Here is a 19,863-nt window from a genome sequence, read left to right as displayed (position 1 = left end):
TTTGGTTTTAAATATTTTTCAGAATTTATTTATCAGTTTGTCTCTGTTTTTATTATTTACCTATTAAAAAATTTTTTATTTTATTTGTCTGCATTATTTAAATTTAAAATTTCGCGGCTGGAAAAAATGAAAAACGCATTTTTTTGGTTAAAAAATTGCTCGTTTGGCGTTCTGTAATCTGTACTTTACCACTTTTTTTCGTCATTTGTTATTCTTCCGTTACTTTTTATCAGTTTTATTAAAAACTTCTCCGAATTAATATAATTATTTTGTATACTATTTATTAATTTGATTTAAGTGAATCAAAGTGAATAAATTTCTCTTCAAATTATTCTTGTTGTTTAAAAGCTTTAAAATGAACAATCAAAAACATGTAAGTAAAAAAAAGTGAGCTTTTAAAGCGACGCCAAAAACAGAAAACCGCGTTAATTTACACGGAAATTAATTAAGTTTTTCAACTTCTGATTTTTTTTTTTCGTGAAAAAGAGCAAAAATGAAAATCTATCGAATTAGAAACATAAACTAAAAATAGTATTTTTTTAACGATAGGTATTTTTTCTCTCCTGTCGCGTCACATAGGATAAAATTTGGTCTCTCAGGGTTATTGCCACAAAAATTTAATTTAAATTTTTCCCTAATTTGCAGACAAAATTTTTACTTTTTCTCTGACCCGAAAGAATATTCTGATTCACTCAAAATTATTAGATACTCAAAAAAATCTTCTATTATTATTTATGAATTTTTTTAATTGTAAAAAATTATTCGAAAACATTTCATCGTCAATTTATTATTTAATTACAACAAAATTTTCGTTTATTATATTCTAGATGGAAAATATAACGAAGGAGTTGGAGAAATTGAATTTCTCAAAAGATTCAAAGGTCAATGTGCATGAAGAAAATAATACCAAAGATTTGAAGAAAGAAGACAATCATGATGATAAAAAAAATGTTTCTAATGATAAAATTAAGAAGGATGAATTTAAGGATTCTCATGAAGATATAATTAATCTTCTTACTGGTGATACTGACAATGATTTTGATGACAATGATTTGGATAATCTTTGTGTTGGTCTTGATGATGAATTTGACGAACTAGATAATTTTTGTGTTGATCTTGAAGATTATGATGAACTAGATAATCTTTATGTTGATCTTAATGTTTGTGAAGAACTAGATTATCTTAATTTTGGTTTTGATAATGAATTTGATGATGCAGATGAGCCATTCTATGATTTTTTCTAAAAATATCAGCGTCCGAAACATCTTTCAATCACTGTTAGATTTTATATTTGCATTTATTATTAATTTCAAATAATTATGTAAATTTTCCTAATGTTTCGTATTTTTCTATAAAGGAAATTAAAAAAATTTACCAAAAAAACAATTGTGACTTTTGAATCAAAAAATCTAAAAAATAATTTATTTATTTATAAAAATAATTTATAAAATACATTTATAAAAATAATTGAATTCTTGCAACGAATTTTATTTACCTATTTATTTTTTTTAAATAATTGAATTCTTGCAAAGGATTTTATTAAAATTAAAAATTTTTAAATATGTATTCAATTTTGGAGTTTAAAATTTTCCGACCGGAAATAATGATAACGAAAAGTGACATCTTTGGTTAAAATTTGTCTTCACTTTTTTCCGTTAATTTCGTTTCTATTCCTTTATATTTTCTTATTATATAAAAAAAACTGCTTCAATACCTAACAAACGCCAATTTTGTTTTGTATATTTATCAACTTTTGATTTTTAAGTGAATAATTTTCTCTTTAAATCATTATTCAAAATGTCAGATGAAGAAGATGTGAATGATGTGAGTAAAAAAACGTGAATTATATTTTTCTTTTATTCAATTAAGAAAATTTTTACAAAACATAACCTCAAAAATAATTGCACGTTTTTAATTTTAGAATTTTTCTTTCTAATTAAATGTGTATTAAGTACTTTCTTTATGAATATGCCTTGAAATTTTTAAAACAAATACAAAAAATTCTAAATTTTTGAAGCACTTGCTTTGATTCTTTTCGATTTTGTAAAAAAAAATGGTTTTCGATGACGCCCAACGTTGACGAAAAGGCCTTTTTTCTAATTATTTTTCAAAAAAAAATATAATTTAAGGTTAACAAATATTAATAAATTAATTTAATAATAATATAACAAAAAATATATTTTTGTTTACAAATATTAATAAATTAATTTAATCGACAAAATTTCCGTTTATTATATTGCAGATCGATTACGTAACGGAGGATTTCGAAAATTTGAATGTCTCAAATTATGGAGATGAGGATGATAATTACGACAGGAACTATGAAGATAATGATTCCAATGATTATGAAAAAGAAGACAATCATCAAGAAACTGAGGAGTCTCATGAAGAAGACAATCATGCTGAAGTAGAAAATGATGATAATCATCATGATGAAGATGGTGCAGCTAGTGGTAGCAAATTCGATTTTTTCGATTACGTTCATGATGACGATGATCCTTTTAATGTCATGAAATGTTGCGATCCAGAATTTTATAGTTATGATGACTATTTAAATGATTTTTACGAACGATTCGCTGACGGTCAAAATGATGACGATGATTAAGATAATTTTCTTTTTTAATATCATCAATCTGGAGCAGTTTTTAATCATCGAACCAATTCACAAGTCTCTGAGTAGGGAAACAATTTTCAAAATTTGTCTATACTGCAAAAAATCTACAACCGGATTTGAATCGAAGAACTTTCATCGAATAATATTCAAAATCATGGATTTTTAATTCAAACAAAGAAAAAAAAGACTGAAATTTAATTTCACTCCGAATATTTTTCACCAAATACTTTTTTTCTCAAAGAAACCTTATTCTAACGAAATGTTACTTATTTCAAAGAATTTCTTTTTTGCTTTTGATTACAAAGGTTATTTTCTGTTCGTTTATTTCAGAATTTCTTATAAAAACGAGTTATTTAAATATAGTAAACAGTTTACAATGTAAGAAATTAAAAATAAGTTGAACTGAGAACTTAAAGCAAGGTAGAAATTAAAAAAAAAATTTTTTTTTCTTTTTTCATTTACGTTATTTTTTGCTTATTTGTTTATTTTTCCCTTACATTAATTTCATTTTATTTAAATCTTCCACGCTCGCAGTTAACTATTTCATTTAATTAAATGATTTTTGTGATAAAACTACAAGATAAAAGAAATACAATAAATCTTAGAGTTAAAGATAATAAATTCTTTTAGTTTCTTAAGAAACTTTTGCTATAACTTTAAGAAATATTTTTTTACGTTATTACAAATATTGTTAGATTCTTTATTTGCATTTATTATTCACTGCAAATAATTATAATGTCGAAATTTATCCACAATTTGATATTTTTCTAAAATAAATTAAAAAGTTGAAAAAAAATTGTTTACACTTATTTATTAACATTTCAATTTATGTCATTTAATTAGTTAATTGTAATGGTTAATAATAATTAATATTATGAAGTAAATAATACAATTAATATTAATATTTACTTATTATTGCTTTTTATTAGTAAATATTAATTAAATACTTTTAAAAAAGTATTAATTAAATATTATTAATCATATAATAATAATAATAATAATAATAATAATAATAATAATAATAATAATAATAATAATAATAATAATAATAATAATAATAATAATAATAATAATAATAATAATAATAATAATAATAATAATAATAATAATAATAATAATAATAATAACAATTAATTATATTATTTTATTAATTACGAATTAGGAATAATTACATAATTATAATAAAATATTAATCTATGATGAAAAATAGTTAATTTATTCAATATTGAATAATATTCAATTTTTGACTTCAAAAATTCGCGACCGGAAGTAATATCACCAAAAGAGACATCTGGTAGTTAAAATCATATTTTGTTTCCGTATTAATTTTTTTCGTTATTTCCACATTTCTTTGTTACGTTTAAGAACTTTTGTTTGTTGTTTGTTTTGTATTATTTATTATTTTGTTTGTATAAACAAATTTTATCTTGAATTTTTTTATTTTTTTTCATGGATAATCAAGATGTGAGTAAAAGAAAAACGTGAATTATTATTTTTTTTTGAACGAAAAATTTGGGAAATATTTGTTTTATACACATAACCACAAAGACAATAAATGCTTCAAAACCTTAAAAATGTTCATTTTTATTATATAACAGAAAATATTTGCAAATTTTTCATACGATTTTTAACCGATAAAATTTTTAATTAATATTGACAAATTTTTTTTTATTATGATTTATTGTTCCCTTTACTTTATTATTTTATTTTCTTGTTTTTATTTTTTATATAGTAAATTTTATATTATTTCTATATTTTAATTTTTTATATTATTTATGTTTTTTAATTTTTTATATTTATTTTATTACTATTATTATTATTTATTAATTTATTTAATTATTATTTTTATATTTTAAATATTTTTAATTACTCTATTTTATTCTTCTTTAATTTTTTTTTGTTTTTAAAAAATGTGCACAAAAAAAACTTAAAATTTTATTACAATAATAAATAGCAACTTTTTGTAAAGTAAAAAACCATATTTATGAATTTCAAAATGTCGGATACAATATGGCGACCAAAATATATTTTCTAATTTATAAGATACGATTAAAATTTAGTAAATATTTTCGTTCCGCCATATTAGAACCACCATTTGAAAATTTAAAAATTTAAACACAATATCGAATTTGCGAATTAAGAAAAATCTATAAAACTTTTATTTTATTTATATATTTATTTTTATTTATAATAATAAAAAAATATTCTAATTCGATCAATTATTGAAAATTATTTTTATAGCTCTCATAGTTTATTAAAAAGAAATTTTTAAAATAAAAAACCGACAAATAATTTGAAGAGTAGGGATTTTAATTTTTAAATTATTTTAATAAACAAATAAAATTGCATTTGAATAAAAATTATAATGTTGTCAAGAAAAAACGCTCGAATAATATCCTTAAATTCACCGCAATGTTTCTTAAAGATTAAATTATAATTTTTATTTAAATGTAAAGTGTAATTGCTTAAAAGGTTGAAAAATTAGATTCTTTACCCTCCAACGAGACGAATTTAAAATTTACTTATTTTATTGTAATATTTATTTTTTCAAAGATTCTTGAAAATTGCAATTTAAAAATTGTGCAACTTAGTTTTCGTATTAATTTTCTTTTCGAAATAATGATTACAAACGGAAATTATAAAAGCTATCTTTAACGAAAATAAAAATTTAATTTAATAGTATCTAAGTATGTTTATTGAAATATTCCCCTATTCTTCTCCTTTTCAGATAATGAACAACGAGGACAAAAAATTCTCCTACGAGAAGGAGGACATTTTATCTGCCGTTCGAGAAAATAATTACGAAAATTTAAAGGAAATATTTTCTTATTTCAAAAATGAACAGAATCTCGCTGCGGTTATAAATTGCCATCATGAACATGAAGATTGTATTCTTCTTCTGGCACTGAGAACAAGAGACGTGAAAATTCTCGATTTATTTCTAAACAAAGGACTCTGCGATGTAAATGAAAAAATTCAGGACCTTCTCCTACACGAAGCGATTAAAATAAATGAAATTGGAATTTTAAACAAACTTATCGAGAATGGTTGCGTTAATAATCAATCAATTTGCGAACATAAACTACCACCACTCTTTGAATTAATCGAACAAGGACGATTAGAGTGGATACGAAGATTCTACGAGGTCGGAGTTTCGTTTCAACAAAGAACAAAAAACCATCTGCCATTGTTGCACTTCGCTTTCAAAATTCAAGGAACAACTAAAGAATTATTAAAGCTTCTAATAGCGTACGGCGCCGAATTATCCATAAAAGACCCAATTACCGATCTTACCCCATTACATTACCTGATAAGTGAAAAAGTACTAAAGTCAAACCGACAGAAAGTGAAATTTATCAAAATTCTCCTAAAATTTGGTGCCGATCCGAATTGTTATACGAAAATAAAGGACGAATACGTTTTGTACACTGCACTTCGAATGGAAAATCATTTCGCCGTTCGGCTTTTATTAATACACGGTGCAAACATCAACAGTTTTGGAATTATAAGCGAAGAGGTTGTCAACTATTCCCAAAGACCTAATTTAACAAAAACGACAAATTTAATTCGTAATTTATTCTACCTTCACAGGGAATTATTCACTAGTCTCTATATCGAGCAGAAAAAAATTGATCAACGTCTTTTAAAATTACGAAATATTCTCAATGTCGATGTAATGTTGGATCAATTGGCCCATTGTGGAACAATTTATGGCATTAATCCACAAGCAATTGTCACGGCAAATGAAAATAAATTAACCGCAATGATGAGGAATGAAGAAATGTGGACAATTTTGGTACTGCACATGTATCGCTATCCAACGTGGTATTGGATATTGAAGTTTTTAGTGAAAAAAGGCAAGGAGAGACAAATTTTGTTGGACAAATGCGGTGAGCCATTCACGCGTGCTATGAAGGGACGATTAAATTATTATGTTGTCACGGAAATATTGAATTACTTGGGTAGAACTGATTTACGTTCATTGTTGGCCGCATGTTGTCCGGAAAGTTGTATGGAGAGATTGGTACCGAAATTGTACAGATTAGCGTATAGCGATAGCGAAATTTTTAAAGCTGTTCAATCAATGGGTATACCGAACATTAGGGGCATACTTTGTTAGTTTATGTAATTTTTTTTGTGTTATTTAAAAGAAAAATGAATATTCCACGTACGATAATTTTAATGAATTTACAATATAGGAAATTGTACCAGAGAATTATAATATTAGAAAAATATTCAATGCAACTTGTAAATAATTTTATGGTTAAAAATTAAATTAAAGATAAACGGAAAAATTGATACACGAAGAAAGCGTTATTTTTTTTTATTCAATTACATACCTCGCAATAGTGATGCAATATTCTAAAATTATCGAAAAAAGTAAAACAAAATGAAATGAATAATATTTAAACAACAAATTGTAATAACAAATAATAATTAAAAATTTCAAGAAATTGTAATAACAAATAATAATTAAAAACTTCAAGAAATTGTAATAAAAAATAATATTTAACAACAAACAGACTTCGTACTCGATAATTAATTTTAAAAAAGTATCTTTCAAACTAAAAAAAAGTAGTAAAAAAGTAGTTATCGAAAAATTAAACTTAAGGACGAAAAAAAATTGTTTTAGACAATTCACAAAAATGACAATAATTCCATTCCATATTTTTTATTTTCCTGACTTTTTCCTATCACTTTCATCAAAAATATTTACTTCTTTCTTAATAACCTGCTAATAAATTGAATTCCTGCAACGAATTTTATTATTCATGAAAGAATTTAAATATTTATAAAAATAATTTAATTCTTGCGAAGAATTTTATAAAAATTTTAAATAATTAATTTCTTTCGACTAATTTTATGCAAATTCTAATTTAAATAATTGAATTCCTGAGAAATTTTTATTATTCATGAAAAGAATTGAATTCTTACGAAGATTTTTACAAAATTTGTTTTAAATAAATTGAATTCTGTTTGAAAAATTTTATGAAAACAGTAGATAATTGAAAATCATTAAATTGCGAAAAGTTTTTAAAAATAATTAAATTTTACAAAGAATTCCAAAAAGAGATTTATTATACTTTTAAAAATAATTGAATTCTTGTGATGAATATTGTTATTAATGAAAATAATTGAATTTTGCAAAGAATTTTATTAAAATGCCTCCAAACAATTGAATTTTCAGAAATAATTTTGTTATTTATCTTTAATAATTGAATTCTTTCGAAGAAGTATTTATGTAAATAATTGAATTCTTGGAAAGAATTTTATTAAAATCTAAAAAAATGATTGAATTTTTTAAAAAAAATTTTATTAAAATTGTATTTAAAATAATTCACTTCTTTCAAACGATTTTATTAAAATTTTTGAAACTAATTGAATTCTTGTGAAAAATTCTAATATTTTTGTAAATAATTAAATTCTTCCAAAAAATTTTAAAGAAACAATTTTTTAAATATTGATTTTTTCGAGGAATGAAATTAAAATTTTTAAAAATAATTGCCTTTTTTGAACAATCACTGTAAATTTGTATTAAAAACAATTGAAATCCTACGGTGAATTTTATTATTTATGAAGATAATTAAACAGTTTCAAAGAATTTTATTAAAATTTTCAAAAATAATTGAATTCCTGAGAAGAATTTTATTATTTAAGAAAATAATTGAATTATCGCGAAAAATATTACTGAAGTGTTTAAAAATAATAATTGAATTTCCGTAAAAAATTTTGTTCTTTTTGAAAATAATTGAATTCGTTATAAGAATTTTATAAACATTGTTATGTCATTGTTTTAAATAATTAATTTTTTCGAAATATAATAAATATTACGAAAATTTTATTTTAAATAATTGAATTCTTGTGGAAACTTTTATTTGTGAAAATAATTGAATTTTTCAATTAATTGAATAATAAAAATAATTGAATAGTTGCTAAGAATTTAATTATTTATGTAAATAATTGATATATTGCGAAAAATATTATTAAAGTGTTTAAAAATAATTGAATTTCTTTGAAAAATTTTGTTATTTTTGAAAATAATTGAATTCTTCAGAAGAATTTTATAAACATTGTTTTAAATAATTAATTTTTTCGAAATATAATAAATATTATGAAAATTTTCTTTTAAATAATTGAATTCTTGTGGAAACTTTTATTTGTGAAAATAATTGAATTTTTCAATTAATTGAATAGTTGCTAGAATTTAATTATTTATCTAAATAATTGATATATTGCGAAAAATATTATTAAAGTGTTTAAAAATAATTGAATTTCTGTAAAAAATTTTGTTATTTTTGAAAATAATTGAATTCTTCAGAAGAATTTTATAAACATTGTTTTAAATAATTAATTTTTTCGAAATATAATAAATATTATGAAAATTTTATTTAAAATATTTTAATTCTTGTGGAAACCTTTATTTGTGAAAATAATTGAATTTTTCAATTAATTATTAAAAGTGGTATAAAAAATAATTTAAATTTTAAATTCTTTAATGAGTTTTATTATTTATGAAAATAATTGAATTTTGTATGAATTTTATCAATTTTTTTTTTAAATAATTGAATTCCATTGCGAAATTTTATGAAAATACTAGATATTGAAAATAATTGAATTTGTAATATTTTTTGAAAATATGGTATTGCTGTAACAGTATAAATCTATAGACATTGATTTTTATAAATAAATTAATAACATACATTTAATTTTTTAAATTTAAGTAATTATCCACCGCCAATATTTCTCTGGCAACACTTGGAGGGAACTATTGATCCATTTTCTGGACATTCACCTGGTCTCTTTCCTACTTGACCATAATGGCAAATTTTAGCACAATATCCTTTGTTGTCATTGCAATATTCTACTGGGATAGGTTTCGGTTTGTCTCGTCTACTAGCAAACAGCCCATCTTTAAAATATACAATAATTTTTTTTAAATTAATCTGCATATTTTTTGATATTATAAAATTGTTTTTTTTTTAATTTTTCCTAAACAGTAAATTTCAATTTATTAAAAACAAAGTTTTTGTTATAGGCGTGCATGTATATAAATAAAAACAAAAAAACATTAACAAAAATATTTAATATCAAGAAATTGGATTTTAAGAAAATTTTGATTGAAATCCCATTTATAACATCATTCCGATGGAAATTGATTCCAAGTTTTAATATATAGGAATTCGATTGGATTTTAAGAATATTTTAATTGCGAAATAGCATTTAATATCAATTTCCGATGGGATATTGATATTTTTATTTACATTTATATTTTGGACTTCCAAATGGATTTTGTTAAGATAATGAATAAATTCCAATTAACATCCAAATTTTAATAGGAAAAAAATTTTTATTAAGAAAAAATTTCTATCAGAACCGAATTTAAAACCAATTTCGATGGGATATGAGATTTTTTTATAATTTACATTTAATTTGGATTTCCAAATGGATTTTAATAAGATTACGAATAAATTCAGATTAACAATATAAAATTCAATATTAAAAAATAATTATTAAATATAATTGACTAATACTTTATAAACAGATTTACTTACATACGGAGGTGAAACAATTGATAAAGCATAATATCAGGAAAAAGTATATGAATTTCGTCGAACTTCTCATGGCTATTGTTGTACTTTTAAACGCAGTGGTATTACTTTTTTCTTTTCAATTAAAAACCTTTAGTTAACTAATTTTTGAAATGCAAAGTCACCAGTATTTTTATGTATTCAGACTATCAAAAAACAAGTTATTTATTTTATTTATCAAAAAATTTGTTTTGAATTTTATAATTTGTTTATTTTTTTTAAGTTATCTAATTGTTTCAGACTCGTTATTCTAGTTTTGAAACAAGTTTTTAATATTTTTCATAATAGATATTTTTCTTAAATATTAAAAATTATGCAATAATTATTGCTTTGTTAGCCTATATTTTTTCTTATTCAACAAATTAATTGATATAAATTGGAATAATTTGCTGCATTTCCTGTAGTTTCAAAAAATTATCTGCACAAACTTTCAATTATTTTTTTATATTATTAATTATTATTATTATTATTATTATTATTGTTATTATTATTATTATTATTATAACTATAATAATCTTCTTAATCTTTCTTTTTTTATTATATCATTAATTTAATAATATTGATTAATTTATTTTTCAAAAAGTTCAAAAAAATCTTTATTAAGTTAAAAAATTATTAATATATTGTATAATATAATTATAATTATATAATATGTGTATATTCATTATTTTATTTTATTTTTCATTTAAGTTACAAATTATAATCACTCATAAAAAGCAAAATCGAAATTCAGAAAATTAATGAAAACTTGGAATATTAAGTGAAGTAGTAATATTTAATACTTGGAGTATTAAGTGAATTAGTTGAAGTTAAGTTCAATTAAAGACGAATTAAAAAATAAACACTTCAAATAATTTCAGAAACAAATTCAATTAAACTTTTTTAAAACAATAAATAATTAATTCCACAGAATTGTTTAGTTATAAGTATGAAAAATACAAATTTTCAAAGAATTTGATTTGAAACAATTTAAAAATTTAATTATTTCTTAAAATTCATTGAATAATTAAAATTTCTTAAAATTGAATTCTCATAAAGAATTTTATCAAAACATTTTTAAATAATTGATTTCTTTTCACGATTTTTCATAAAAATTTTAAGAACAATTACATTTTTCGATGAATTCGATTAAAATTGTATTAAAAATAATTAAAACTCTGCGATGAGTTTTATTTATCAAAATAATTAAATTATTGCGAAGAAATTTATAAAAATTTTGTAAATAATATGAAATATTATATTATAATATCATTTTTCATATGACTTCATATGAAATTAAGGAAAATTTTTGAAAATAATTGACATCCCTGAGAAGAATTTAATTATTTAAAAAAATAATTGAATTATTACGAAAAATATTATTAAAGTTTTAAAAAAGAATTAAATTTCTGTGAAAAATTTTGTTATTTTTGAAAATATGTAAATTCTTCATAAGAATTTTATAAACATTGTTTTAAATAATTAATTTTTTCGAAATATAATAAATATTATGAAAATTTTGATTTTAAATAATTGAATTCTTGTGGAAAACTTTATTTGTGAAAATAATTGAATTTTTCAATTAATTAATTTAAAGTGGTATAAAAAATAATTTAAATTCTTCGATGAGTTTTATTATTTATGAAAATAATTAAATTCTTGCTTAGAATTTTATATCAAATTTTTTTTTTTTAAATTGAATTTCCATGAAAAATGTCATTATTAGTGAAAGTATTTATGAAATTATTGTGAAGAATTGTATTAAAATTTAAATTCAATTTAAATAATTGAATTCTATTGCGAAATTTAATGAAAATATTAGATATTGAAAATAATTGAGTTTCGAATATTTTTTGAAAATAATTGACATCTTGACGAGAATATTAAAAAATTCTTGAACATAATTGAATTTCTGCAAAAAATTTTATTACTTTATAGTTTTTATAGTTTTTCCAAAATTCAATTTACTGTTGGGAGGCTTAAAAATGAAATTTTGTGCAAAGTTAGCAAATCAGTCAAAATTTTTGGTCACAATTTTTTTTTTTTTATTTGTAACAGGAATTTGTCGTAATAACAAAGTAATTGAATCATTCATAAAGTAAAACTGAAGTAGCATTTCAAAAAACTTGAATTAATTCATTTTTTGAAGGCACAAGTACTTATAAAATGTAATGCAAAGTTAGCAAAGCAGTGATAAATTTTGTAAATTTCAATTTTTAACGAAATTCATTTTTCTTACTGAACGAAAAAATAGGTATAATTTTTATTTTATAAGTCATAATTTTTGCAGAAAATTTTGTTCTTTTTTAAATATTTGAATTATTTTTGGTGATTACAAATGTGTAGGTATACCCGTTTTTATTGTTAATAGGCATTATTATGAATTTTTTTTGTGAACGTGGTCAGTGAGCAGTGAGCAGCCCAGGCTGAAAATATTTGATTTACAATTTACAATTTACCATTTATTTCAAAACATTATTTATTCTTCTATAGTAAATTCAACAGCAATAAAAATCATTTTAAAAAAGACAAAAAGTATTTTACAATTTTTACAACTTACTGTGCTCTCAATTGTTATTAAATGTAAGATACATTTATTTGGGTATAAAACATATTTTTTATATCTAAAAGATATTCGTCCTACATTGCAATAAAACGTAGTAGTATATATATATAATATATATATATATATATATATATATAATATATACAAAAATTATTTTAAAGAATTCCAAGATTGCTTTAGTCCTTCGCTCTCCCAATGTTGACCCATCATTTTCGACAGATATCTGTAATCATTATTTTCAATGTTTTTATATCGTTTTCTCCTGTATACTATCGCACTTTAAAAATTATATATATAAAATTTTCTGCCTAGAAATAAAAAGTGAATTCAAAGTGAATTTTCTTTCTCAGTTTTTAATATAAACTCACCATTTATCACCATTTTAGCTTGAAGCATCATTTTTAGTTTTCTAATCACGCAGAGAAAATTTGTCGCGTAAGTCACAGTCAAACGAGGCATTTTAAGAGTCTCTGATAACGGGAACTATCGAGAAATACACAAGATAAATGTTCGTTTTAAAAATAACTTTTTTTTTCAGATAAAACTGCTTTTTTAAAACCATGAAAGAAATGAAATTTGTCGCCTTTGTGAATGACAAAATAAATAAACTGTTATTTCGCTATACGATAATTTTTTTGAAATATTCTAATGTACCTACGACCTATGATGTAAATTATGGAACAACTTTCGTTAAAACATGATTTTTTTTTAGAGAAAAATGATTTTCAACGTTAATTGGTGGCAGCGGTGGGATTTTTGTCCTTGTCCGTTAGATAACTTGCGAAGAATGAAAGCTTTCCAAGCAAATATTGCAAAAAAGCAAACTAAAAATTGAATTAAAGAAAGCATAAAGAAAAGTGTAAGTGTGATCAGAAGCATTTTGAAAATGCTAATTTAAAATTATGCGTTTCGCAAAGTGGATATTTTTGGATCTGTCCCCTTTCGTTTGCGATATAAAACGAAATTTTTAAATTTCTATTTGCTGTGTACAACTTGTACTACAATTTAAACTATACGGAACAAAGTATTTAATATAATTGGTGTTATTGAGTGATTAGTGATATTTCATGATTTAGTGATTAGTTACTACTAGTAGAAAAATTAATACTAGTATTAGTAACAGTGCAAACTGATTCAAAGCTTCTTTAGTGAAAACATTAATTACCAGTTCCTAACAGTGAATGTTAGTGATTAATGAATGTTTAACTAAAATTTTCAATTAAATTAAATGTGTTAAATTCTCCATAAACTCACTTTTCTCTTATCTCTTTCAGAACAAGCTTTTCCTCCTCCGAAATCCCATTTCGTACAACGTCCAAATTAGCCTTTAGTTCGTCTAAAGTCATCATTCCCACCAAATTACTGCTAACATCCTCACATTCCATTGAACCCCAGACTGACAATTTACCTAACTCCATATCATGATCCTAAAATTTCGATAATTTCTGTCTTAAGCAAAGTTTTTAAACTCACTGAAAGTGCATTTAAAATTGAGGGTATTGTGGATTTTAAAAAGTGTACAATTAAACCTTGCAACAGCCAGCTGCTTCTTTACATTGTTGTTTGGTATCATCTGATGCTGGATGCCATTCTGGTGGTCCTCTATTAGTCAAAAGTCTCATGCAAGTTAGAGCCGCGTTAATGATTCCAATATTATGCTCCTAGTTAAATTTTGAAAAATTCCTTTTTAGTTTAATATTTTTCTTGTGGAGGATAAAATGTTTAGTTTTTGATGCTTCGTTATTGGTATTTAAAAGTACTGCATAAAGCAAAACTCTACCATCTGCATCTCTAAAAATTTACCTTAAAGAATGGAATGTACTGCATCAAAGTATCATCAATGAGTGTAAATCTTGCATAACTCAACACCACAGATATATCAATGTTACTTCGTTCGATACACTCTTTGAGGACCGATACAGGATAACCAGTAACGCCGATAAATTTCGCCTTTCCTTTAGTGACTTGTCTCGATAATTCCGGCAGTGTTTGACTAACAATTATGTCCAATGATGGTGCAAACTCTATATCGTGCACCTATTCAACATTATTTTTCATTTTAAATACTCTGCAACTATTTTTAAGTCTTCAAAATTGTGTACATTTACAGATCAATTTGCTAAGACGCCCACCTGAATTATATCAACGTAATCGAGACCCAACAAATCCAAACTCTTTTGAAAACTCTGCCTTGTTTTTTCCGTCGTGAAGTCAAACATACGCTCATAATCTAATTCGTATCTTCCTACTTTTGTTGCGATATAGTAAGCTTGTCGTGGTATTCCTTTCAGGGCCTTTTTTAGATAGAAAAGAAAAACATGAAGAAAAAGAATAACAAAAAGAAGAGAAGATAAATATACTTTTGAAAAAATTTTTGAAAACTAGAAATTATGGATTGTGGATAATTATACCTTGCCTAATAAGGTTTCTGAACGTCCTTGTCCATACCATGGAGCAGTGTCTAAGTAATTAATTCCTTGTTTTATAGCGTGCCTTACAAGTTCAATAACTTCTTCTTCATTACACGTACTAAAAATATTGTTTACTGATTTTGAGTCTGATTTTTAATTTAAGGTGAGATTTTAAAAATTTAAAATGGGGGACACATTTTTTTTAAAAATCAGTCGAATGTGCTTGAAATTTGATACTCGGGGGTTTTTTAAGTCGCTGATTACGAATTGAAAAATTCAAAATGGCGGATCCAATAAGATGGCATAACTTTAAAAAAATTATTGGATTCTTATGAAATTTGATACCTTCCCTGACTTTTCCATGATCTTTCCCTGACTTTTTACTAATTTTATTTCTGCTTTCTTAGGACTAAAATATGGTAACTGACATATTCTCTTACATTCCCTGACTTCCCTGACCGTTAGATATCCTGTTAATAGTCTCCACCCTTTGGTAAAAAATCTAAAATAATCAAAAATTCAAAAAACCGAATTTCTTAAAATACAACATTTTTCCTTCTTTTTTATGGCATTTAGCTTCATTATTTTTGTGCTTTTGGAAAATACTTTACTTATTTAATAGTCTCGACTCTTTGGTAAAAAATCTAAAATTATCGAAAATTATCAAAAATTCAAAAATCCGAATTTCTTAAAATTCAACATTTTTTCCTCTCTCTTATGGGATTTAGCTTCATTATTTTTGTGCTCTTGGAAAATAGTTTACTTATTTAATAGTCTCGACTCTTTGGTAAAAAATCTAAAATTATCTAAAATTATCAAAAATTCAAAAATCCGAATTTCTTAAAATTCAACATTTTTTCCTCTCTCTTATGGGATTTAGCTTCATAATTTTTGTGCTCTTGGAAAATAGTTTACTTATTTAATAGTCTCGACTCTTTGGTAAAAAATCTAAAATTATCTAAAATTATCAAAAATTCAAAAATCCGAATTTCTTAAAATTCAACATTTTTCTTTTTCTTTTATGGGATTTAGCTTCATTATTTTTGTGCTTTTGGAAAATACTTTACTTATTTAGTAGTCTCGACTCTTTGTTAAAGAATCTAAAATTATCGAAAATTATCAAAAATTCAAAAATCCGAATTTCTTAAAATTCAACATTTTTTCCTCTTTTTTATGGGATTTAGCTTCATTATTTTTGTGCTCTTGGAAAATAGTTTACTTATTTAATAGTCTCGACTCTTTGGTAAAAAATCTAAAATTATCTAAAATTATCAAAAATTCAAAAATCCGAATTTCTTAAAATTCAACATTTTTCTTTTTCTTTTATGGGATTTAGCTTCATTATTTTTGTGCTTTTGGAAAATACTTTACTTATTTAGTAGTCTCGACTCTTTGTTAAAGAATCTAAAATTATCGAAAATTATCAAAAATTCAAAAATCCGAATTTCTTAAAATTCAACATTTTTTCCTCTTTTTTATGGGATTTAGCTTCATTATTTTTGTGCTCTTGGAAAATAGTTTACTTATTTAATAGTCTCGACTCTTTGGTAAAAAATCTAAAATTATCGAAAATTATCAAAAATTAAAAAATCCGAATTTCTTAAAATTCAACATTTTTTCCTCTCTCTTATGGGATTTAGTTTCATTATTTTTGGGCTCTTGAAAAATACTCTACTTATTTAATAATGTCGACTCTTTGTTAAAAAATCTAAAATTATCGAAAATTATCAAAAATTCAAAAATCCGAATTTCTTAATATTCAACATTTTTTCCTCTCTATTATGGCATTTAGCTTCATTATTTTTGTGCTCTTGGAAAATAGTTTACTTATTTAATAGTCTCGACTCTTTGGTAAAAAATCTAAAATTATCTAAAATTATCAAAAATTCAAAAATCCGAATTTCTTAAAATTCAACATTTTTCTTTTTCTTTTATGGGATTTAGCTTCATTATTTTTGTGCTTTTGGAAAATACTTTACTTATTTAGTAGTCTCGACTCTTTGTTAAAGAATCTAAAATTATCGAAAATTATCAAAAATTCAAAAATCAGAATTTCTTAAAATTCAACATTTTTTCCTCTTTTTTATGGGATTTAGCTTCATTATTTTTGTGCTCTTGGAAAATAGTTTACTTATTTAATAGTCTCGACTCTTTGGTAAAAAATCTAAAATTATCGAAAATTATCAAAAATTAAAAAATCCGAATTTCTTAAAATTCAACATTTTTTCCTCTCTCTTATGGGATTTAGTTTCATTATTTTTGGGCTCTTGAAAAATACTCTACTTATTTAATAATGTCGACTCTTTGTTAAAAAATCTAAAATTATCGAAAATTATCAAAAATTCAAAAATCCGAATTTCTTAATATTCAACATTTTTTCCTCTCTATTATGGCATTTAGCTTTATTATTTTTGGGCTCTTGAAAAATACTTTACTTATTTAATAGTCTCGACTTTTTTATTCACAAAAATTTTAATTTTTGTATAAGTTTTTAGAAATTTTCCTTACTTTCAATTAAATTCTCTGACATTTCCTGACTTTTCTCTGACCAAAAAAATTTCCTTACTTCCCTAACTTCCCGGACTGTTAGACACCCTGTTTAAAAATTCAATATGGCGGATCCAATAAGACGACTTAACTTAAAACAAATTATTAGATTCTTATGAAATTTGATAACTAAGAGTAAGTGGAGTTGCTTATTATGAATCTGAAGATAGTATTTTAAAATTCAAAATGGCGGGTCCAACATGGCGGACACATTTTTAAAAATCAGTCAAATAGGCTTGAAATTTGTTACTCGTGGGCTTTTTGAGCCGCTGATTTCCAATTTAAAGACAGATCATAAATTTAATTTATTCTAACATTTTACTGCATATTTGCAATTTATCCAAATTATTAAAAATTATTAAACATTGCATTCGAAATTTGAAAATTAATTTCAAGTATTAAAAAAAATATGATAATTAAAATCTAAAATTCCAAAAATCGGAAATATAATTTTGGTATTTGAAAATACCCATAAAGATTGCCGAAGGGTCCACCTCCAAGAGAAAGTTTACTTATTCTAAGACCAGTTTTCCCAAGTGTTCTATATTCCATAGCCTCAACAGCCTCGCGATCATGGAATCCCTCAACATACGTTGACGGTAGAGTTTTCCTATACAAATAAATATTATTTTTTTTTCGAACGAAAAATTCAATAATAAATTTAGACCAAAAGTGGTCAATATTTTTTTCCAACTTTCATAATTATATAAAAATAATAAAAAATATTTATTTTTTAATCTAAAATTCTTTAATTTGTTTAAATTAATTTTAAAATTAATTTCATTAAAATCTTTTAATTATATATTGATAATGAAAATGATATACTTGATGATAAATTACAAAAGAAAGATAAGACTTTGTTATAAACTTGTGAACAAGTACTACTTATTTTTTCATTTTTAAAAATTGTTTTTATCTTTCAAAGTGTGATATTTATCATATACATTTCTTTTTCTTATGATATTAATTAAAAGACAATAATAATTAATGAAGATAATAAATAAATTATAGATACATAATTAAATTCATAATAGAATAAATAATATTATATAAATAATGCAATATAAATAATTAAATAATTTTAATAATAAGTTATATTAATTAAAAATATAAATAATATATTATACTATGAATATTAATTAAGTAAATTAATTTAAAATAAATAGTTATTTAATAAATTAATTAATTTAATAATATATATACTAATTTAATAGTATATAATATAAATAATAAATAACTGAGATAAACAATTATACATTTTTATGTTAAATTATATATTTCATGCCACACGAAAAATAAAAATATTTCAAATTTTACTGAATTATTATTTCCTATAAGAACAATAATCTATACATTTTACATTCAGTTAATTAATACCAACAATACAATTAGAAATAATTAAAAAAAAACATTCTAAAACATGAATTATTTTTTAGAATATAATTTTTTATAGAAAATACAATACTAAAAAATTTAGATTTGTAAAATAAGGAAAATAATTTTTTTCAAATTTAGAATATTTTTCCTCTTGTTGCGATAAGTTTGAAACTACAATAATTAAAAAATGTATTTTTTGGTTACCTTATTTCATTTTAATTAAAAAAAATAGTTTAACTCTTACATTTTTTCCGCCACTGAATTAATTACAGAATCAGAACGATATTATTGTCCAACTGTTACAATTTAAAAGACTTTGTTTAATTTAGAGTTGATAATTGCGTCTTAGTAGCTATAAAAGCCTCTTTTGTGTATTGTCGAAGGAAGAGTTTCGGTGAAACTGATTCCACAACAACAATGAAAAAAAATGTCAAAAAAGAAAATTGCCATCTGATGCACTTTATCTACTTTTAAAGAGCCACTACGAGAAAATTGTTCATGATAACGAACCGTTAGCTGATAAGGTAGTAATTGAGCAGAAAAGAACGGCTCCTGTCGGTAAATAATATTCAAAAATACCAAATTTGAAATGAAATAATTTCCGGAAGAATAAACGAATTTTTCTTGTTAGAGAAAAGTGCAGTATTTCCGATTTTGTTAATTTTTATTAGTTCGTACTTCGTACCAAAAATTAATATCTTTTTAGAAAATAATCAACTTTCTAAGAAAGAAAAAAAGTAGGGAAAAATAGATTTTTGTCGAATTTTTCAATTGCCATCA

General features: G+C 22.9%; 4 protein-coding genes across 5 annotated transcripts; 3 read left to right on the top strand and 1 right to left on the bottom strand.

Annotated features, from left to right (window-relative positions):
• The first annotated feature begins 94 nt into the window (after positions 1–94).
• On the top strand, positions 95–1,376 carry LOC122508640. Its single transcript, XM_043622107.1, has 2 exons — positions 95–373; positions 828–1,376. The coding sequence occupies exons 1-2, from the start codon at positions 356–358 to the stop codon at positions 1,242–1,244; spliced, it is 435 nt and encodes a 144-aa protein (XP_043478042.1). The 5' UTR covers positions 95–355; the 3' UTR covers positions 1,245–1,376.
• Positions 1,377–1,665: 289 nt separating this feature from the next.
• On the top strand, positions 1,666–3,071 carry LOC122508641 (prostatic spermine-binding protein-like). Its single transcript, XM_043622108.1, has 2 exons — positions 1,666–1,824; positions 2,243–3,071. Exons 1-2 carry the CDS (start codon positions 1,798–1,800, stop codon positions 2,603–2,605), a joined length of 390 nt encoding a protein of 129 aa, XP_043478043.1. The 5' UTR covers positions 1,666–1,797; the 3' UTR covers positions 2,606–3,071.
• An 871-nt stretch (positions 3,072–3,942) lies between these two features.
• On the top strand, positions 3,943–6,921 carry LOC122508632 (putative ankyrin repeat protein RF_0381). Its single transcript, XM_043622098.1, has 2 exons — positions 3,943–4,078; positions 5,343–6,921. The coding sequence occupies exons 1-2, from the start codon at positions 4,064–4,066 to the stop codon at positions 6,732–6,734; spliced, it is 1,407 nt and encodes a 468-aa protein (XP_043478033.1). The 5' UTR covers positions 3,943–4,063; the 3' UTR covers positions 6,735–6,921.
• Positions 6,922–12,643: 5,722 nt separating this feature from the next.
• Positions 12,644–19,528, bottom strand: LOC122508635 (L-galactose dehydrogenase-like). Of its 2 annotated transcripts, XR_006302252.1 has the most exons (9): positions 19,328–19,528; positions 18,176–18,316; positions 15,160–15,277; positions 14,881–15,042; positions 14,552–14,785; positions 14,278–14,409; positions 14,003–14,175; positions 13,117–13,231; positions 12,644–12,971 (listed from the first exon to the last, which is right to left on the bottom strand). XR_006302252.1 is itself a non-coding variant. In XM_043622100.1 (8 exons), coding segments are annotated over exons 1-8 (1,035 nt in total). In that variant the 5' UTR covers positions 19,330–19,526; the 3' UTR covers positions 12,644–12,898. The 2 variants fall into 2 exon arrangements, 1 of the variants encoding a protein (XP_043478035.1); XM_043622100.1 differs by lacking the exon at positions 13,117–13,231 and having other exon boundaries at positions 19,328–19,526.
• Positions 19,529–19,863: the final 335 nt, after the last annotated feature.

The sequence above is a fragment of the Leptopilina heterotoma genome, unplaced genomic scaffold (assembly GCF_015476425.1).
Source record: "Leptopilina heterotoma isolate Lh14 unplaced genomic scaffold, ASM1547642v1 Lhet_55, whole genome shotgun sequence".
NCBI classification, from domain to species: domain Eukaryota; kingdom Metazoa; phylum Arthropoda; class Insecta; order Hymenoptera; family Figitidae; genus Leptopilina; species Leptopilina heterotoma.
Note: the sequence above shows the minus strand (reverse complement) of the source record. Positions and strands in the feature narration are given on the sequence as shown.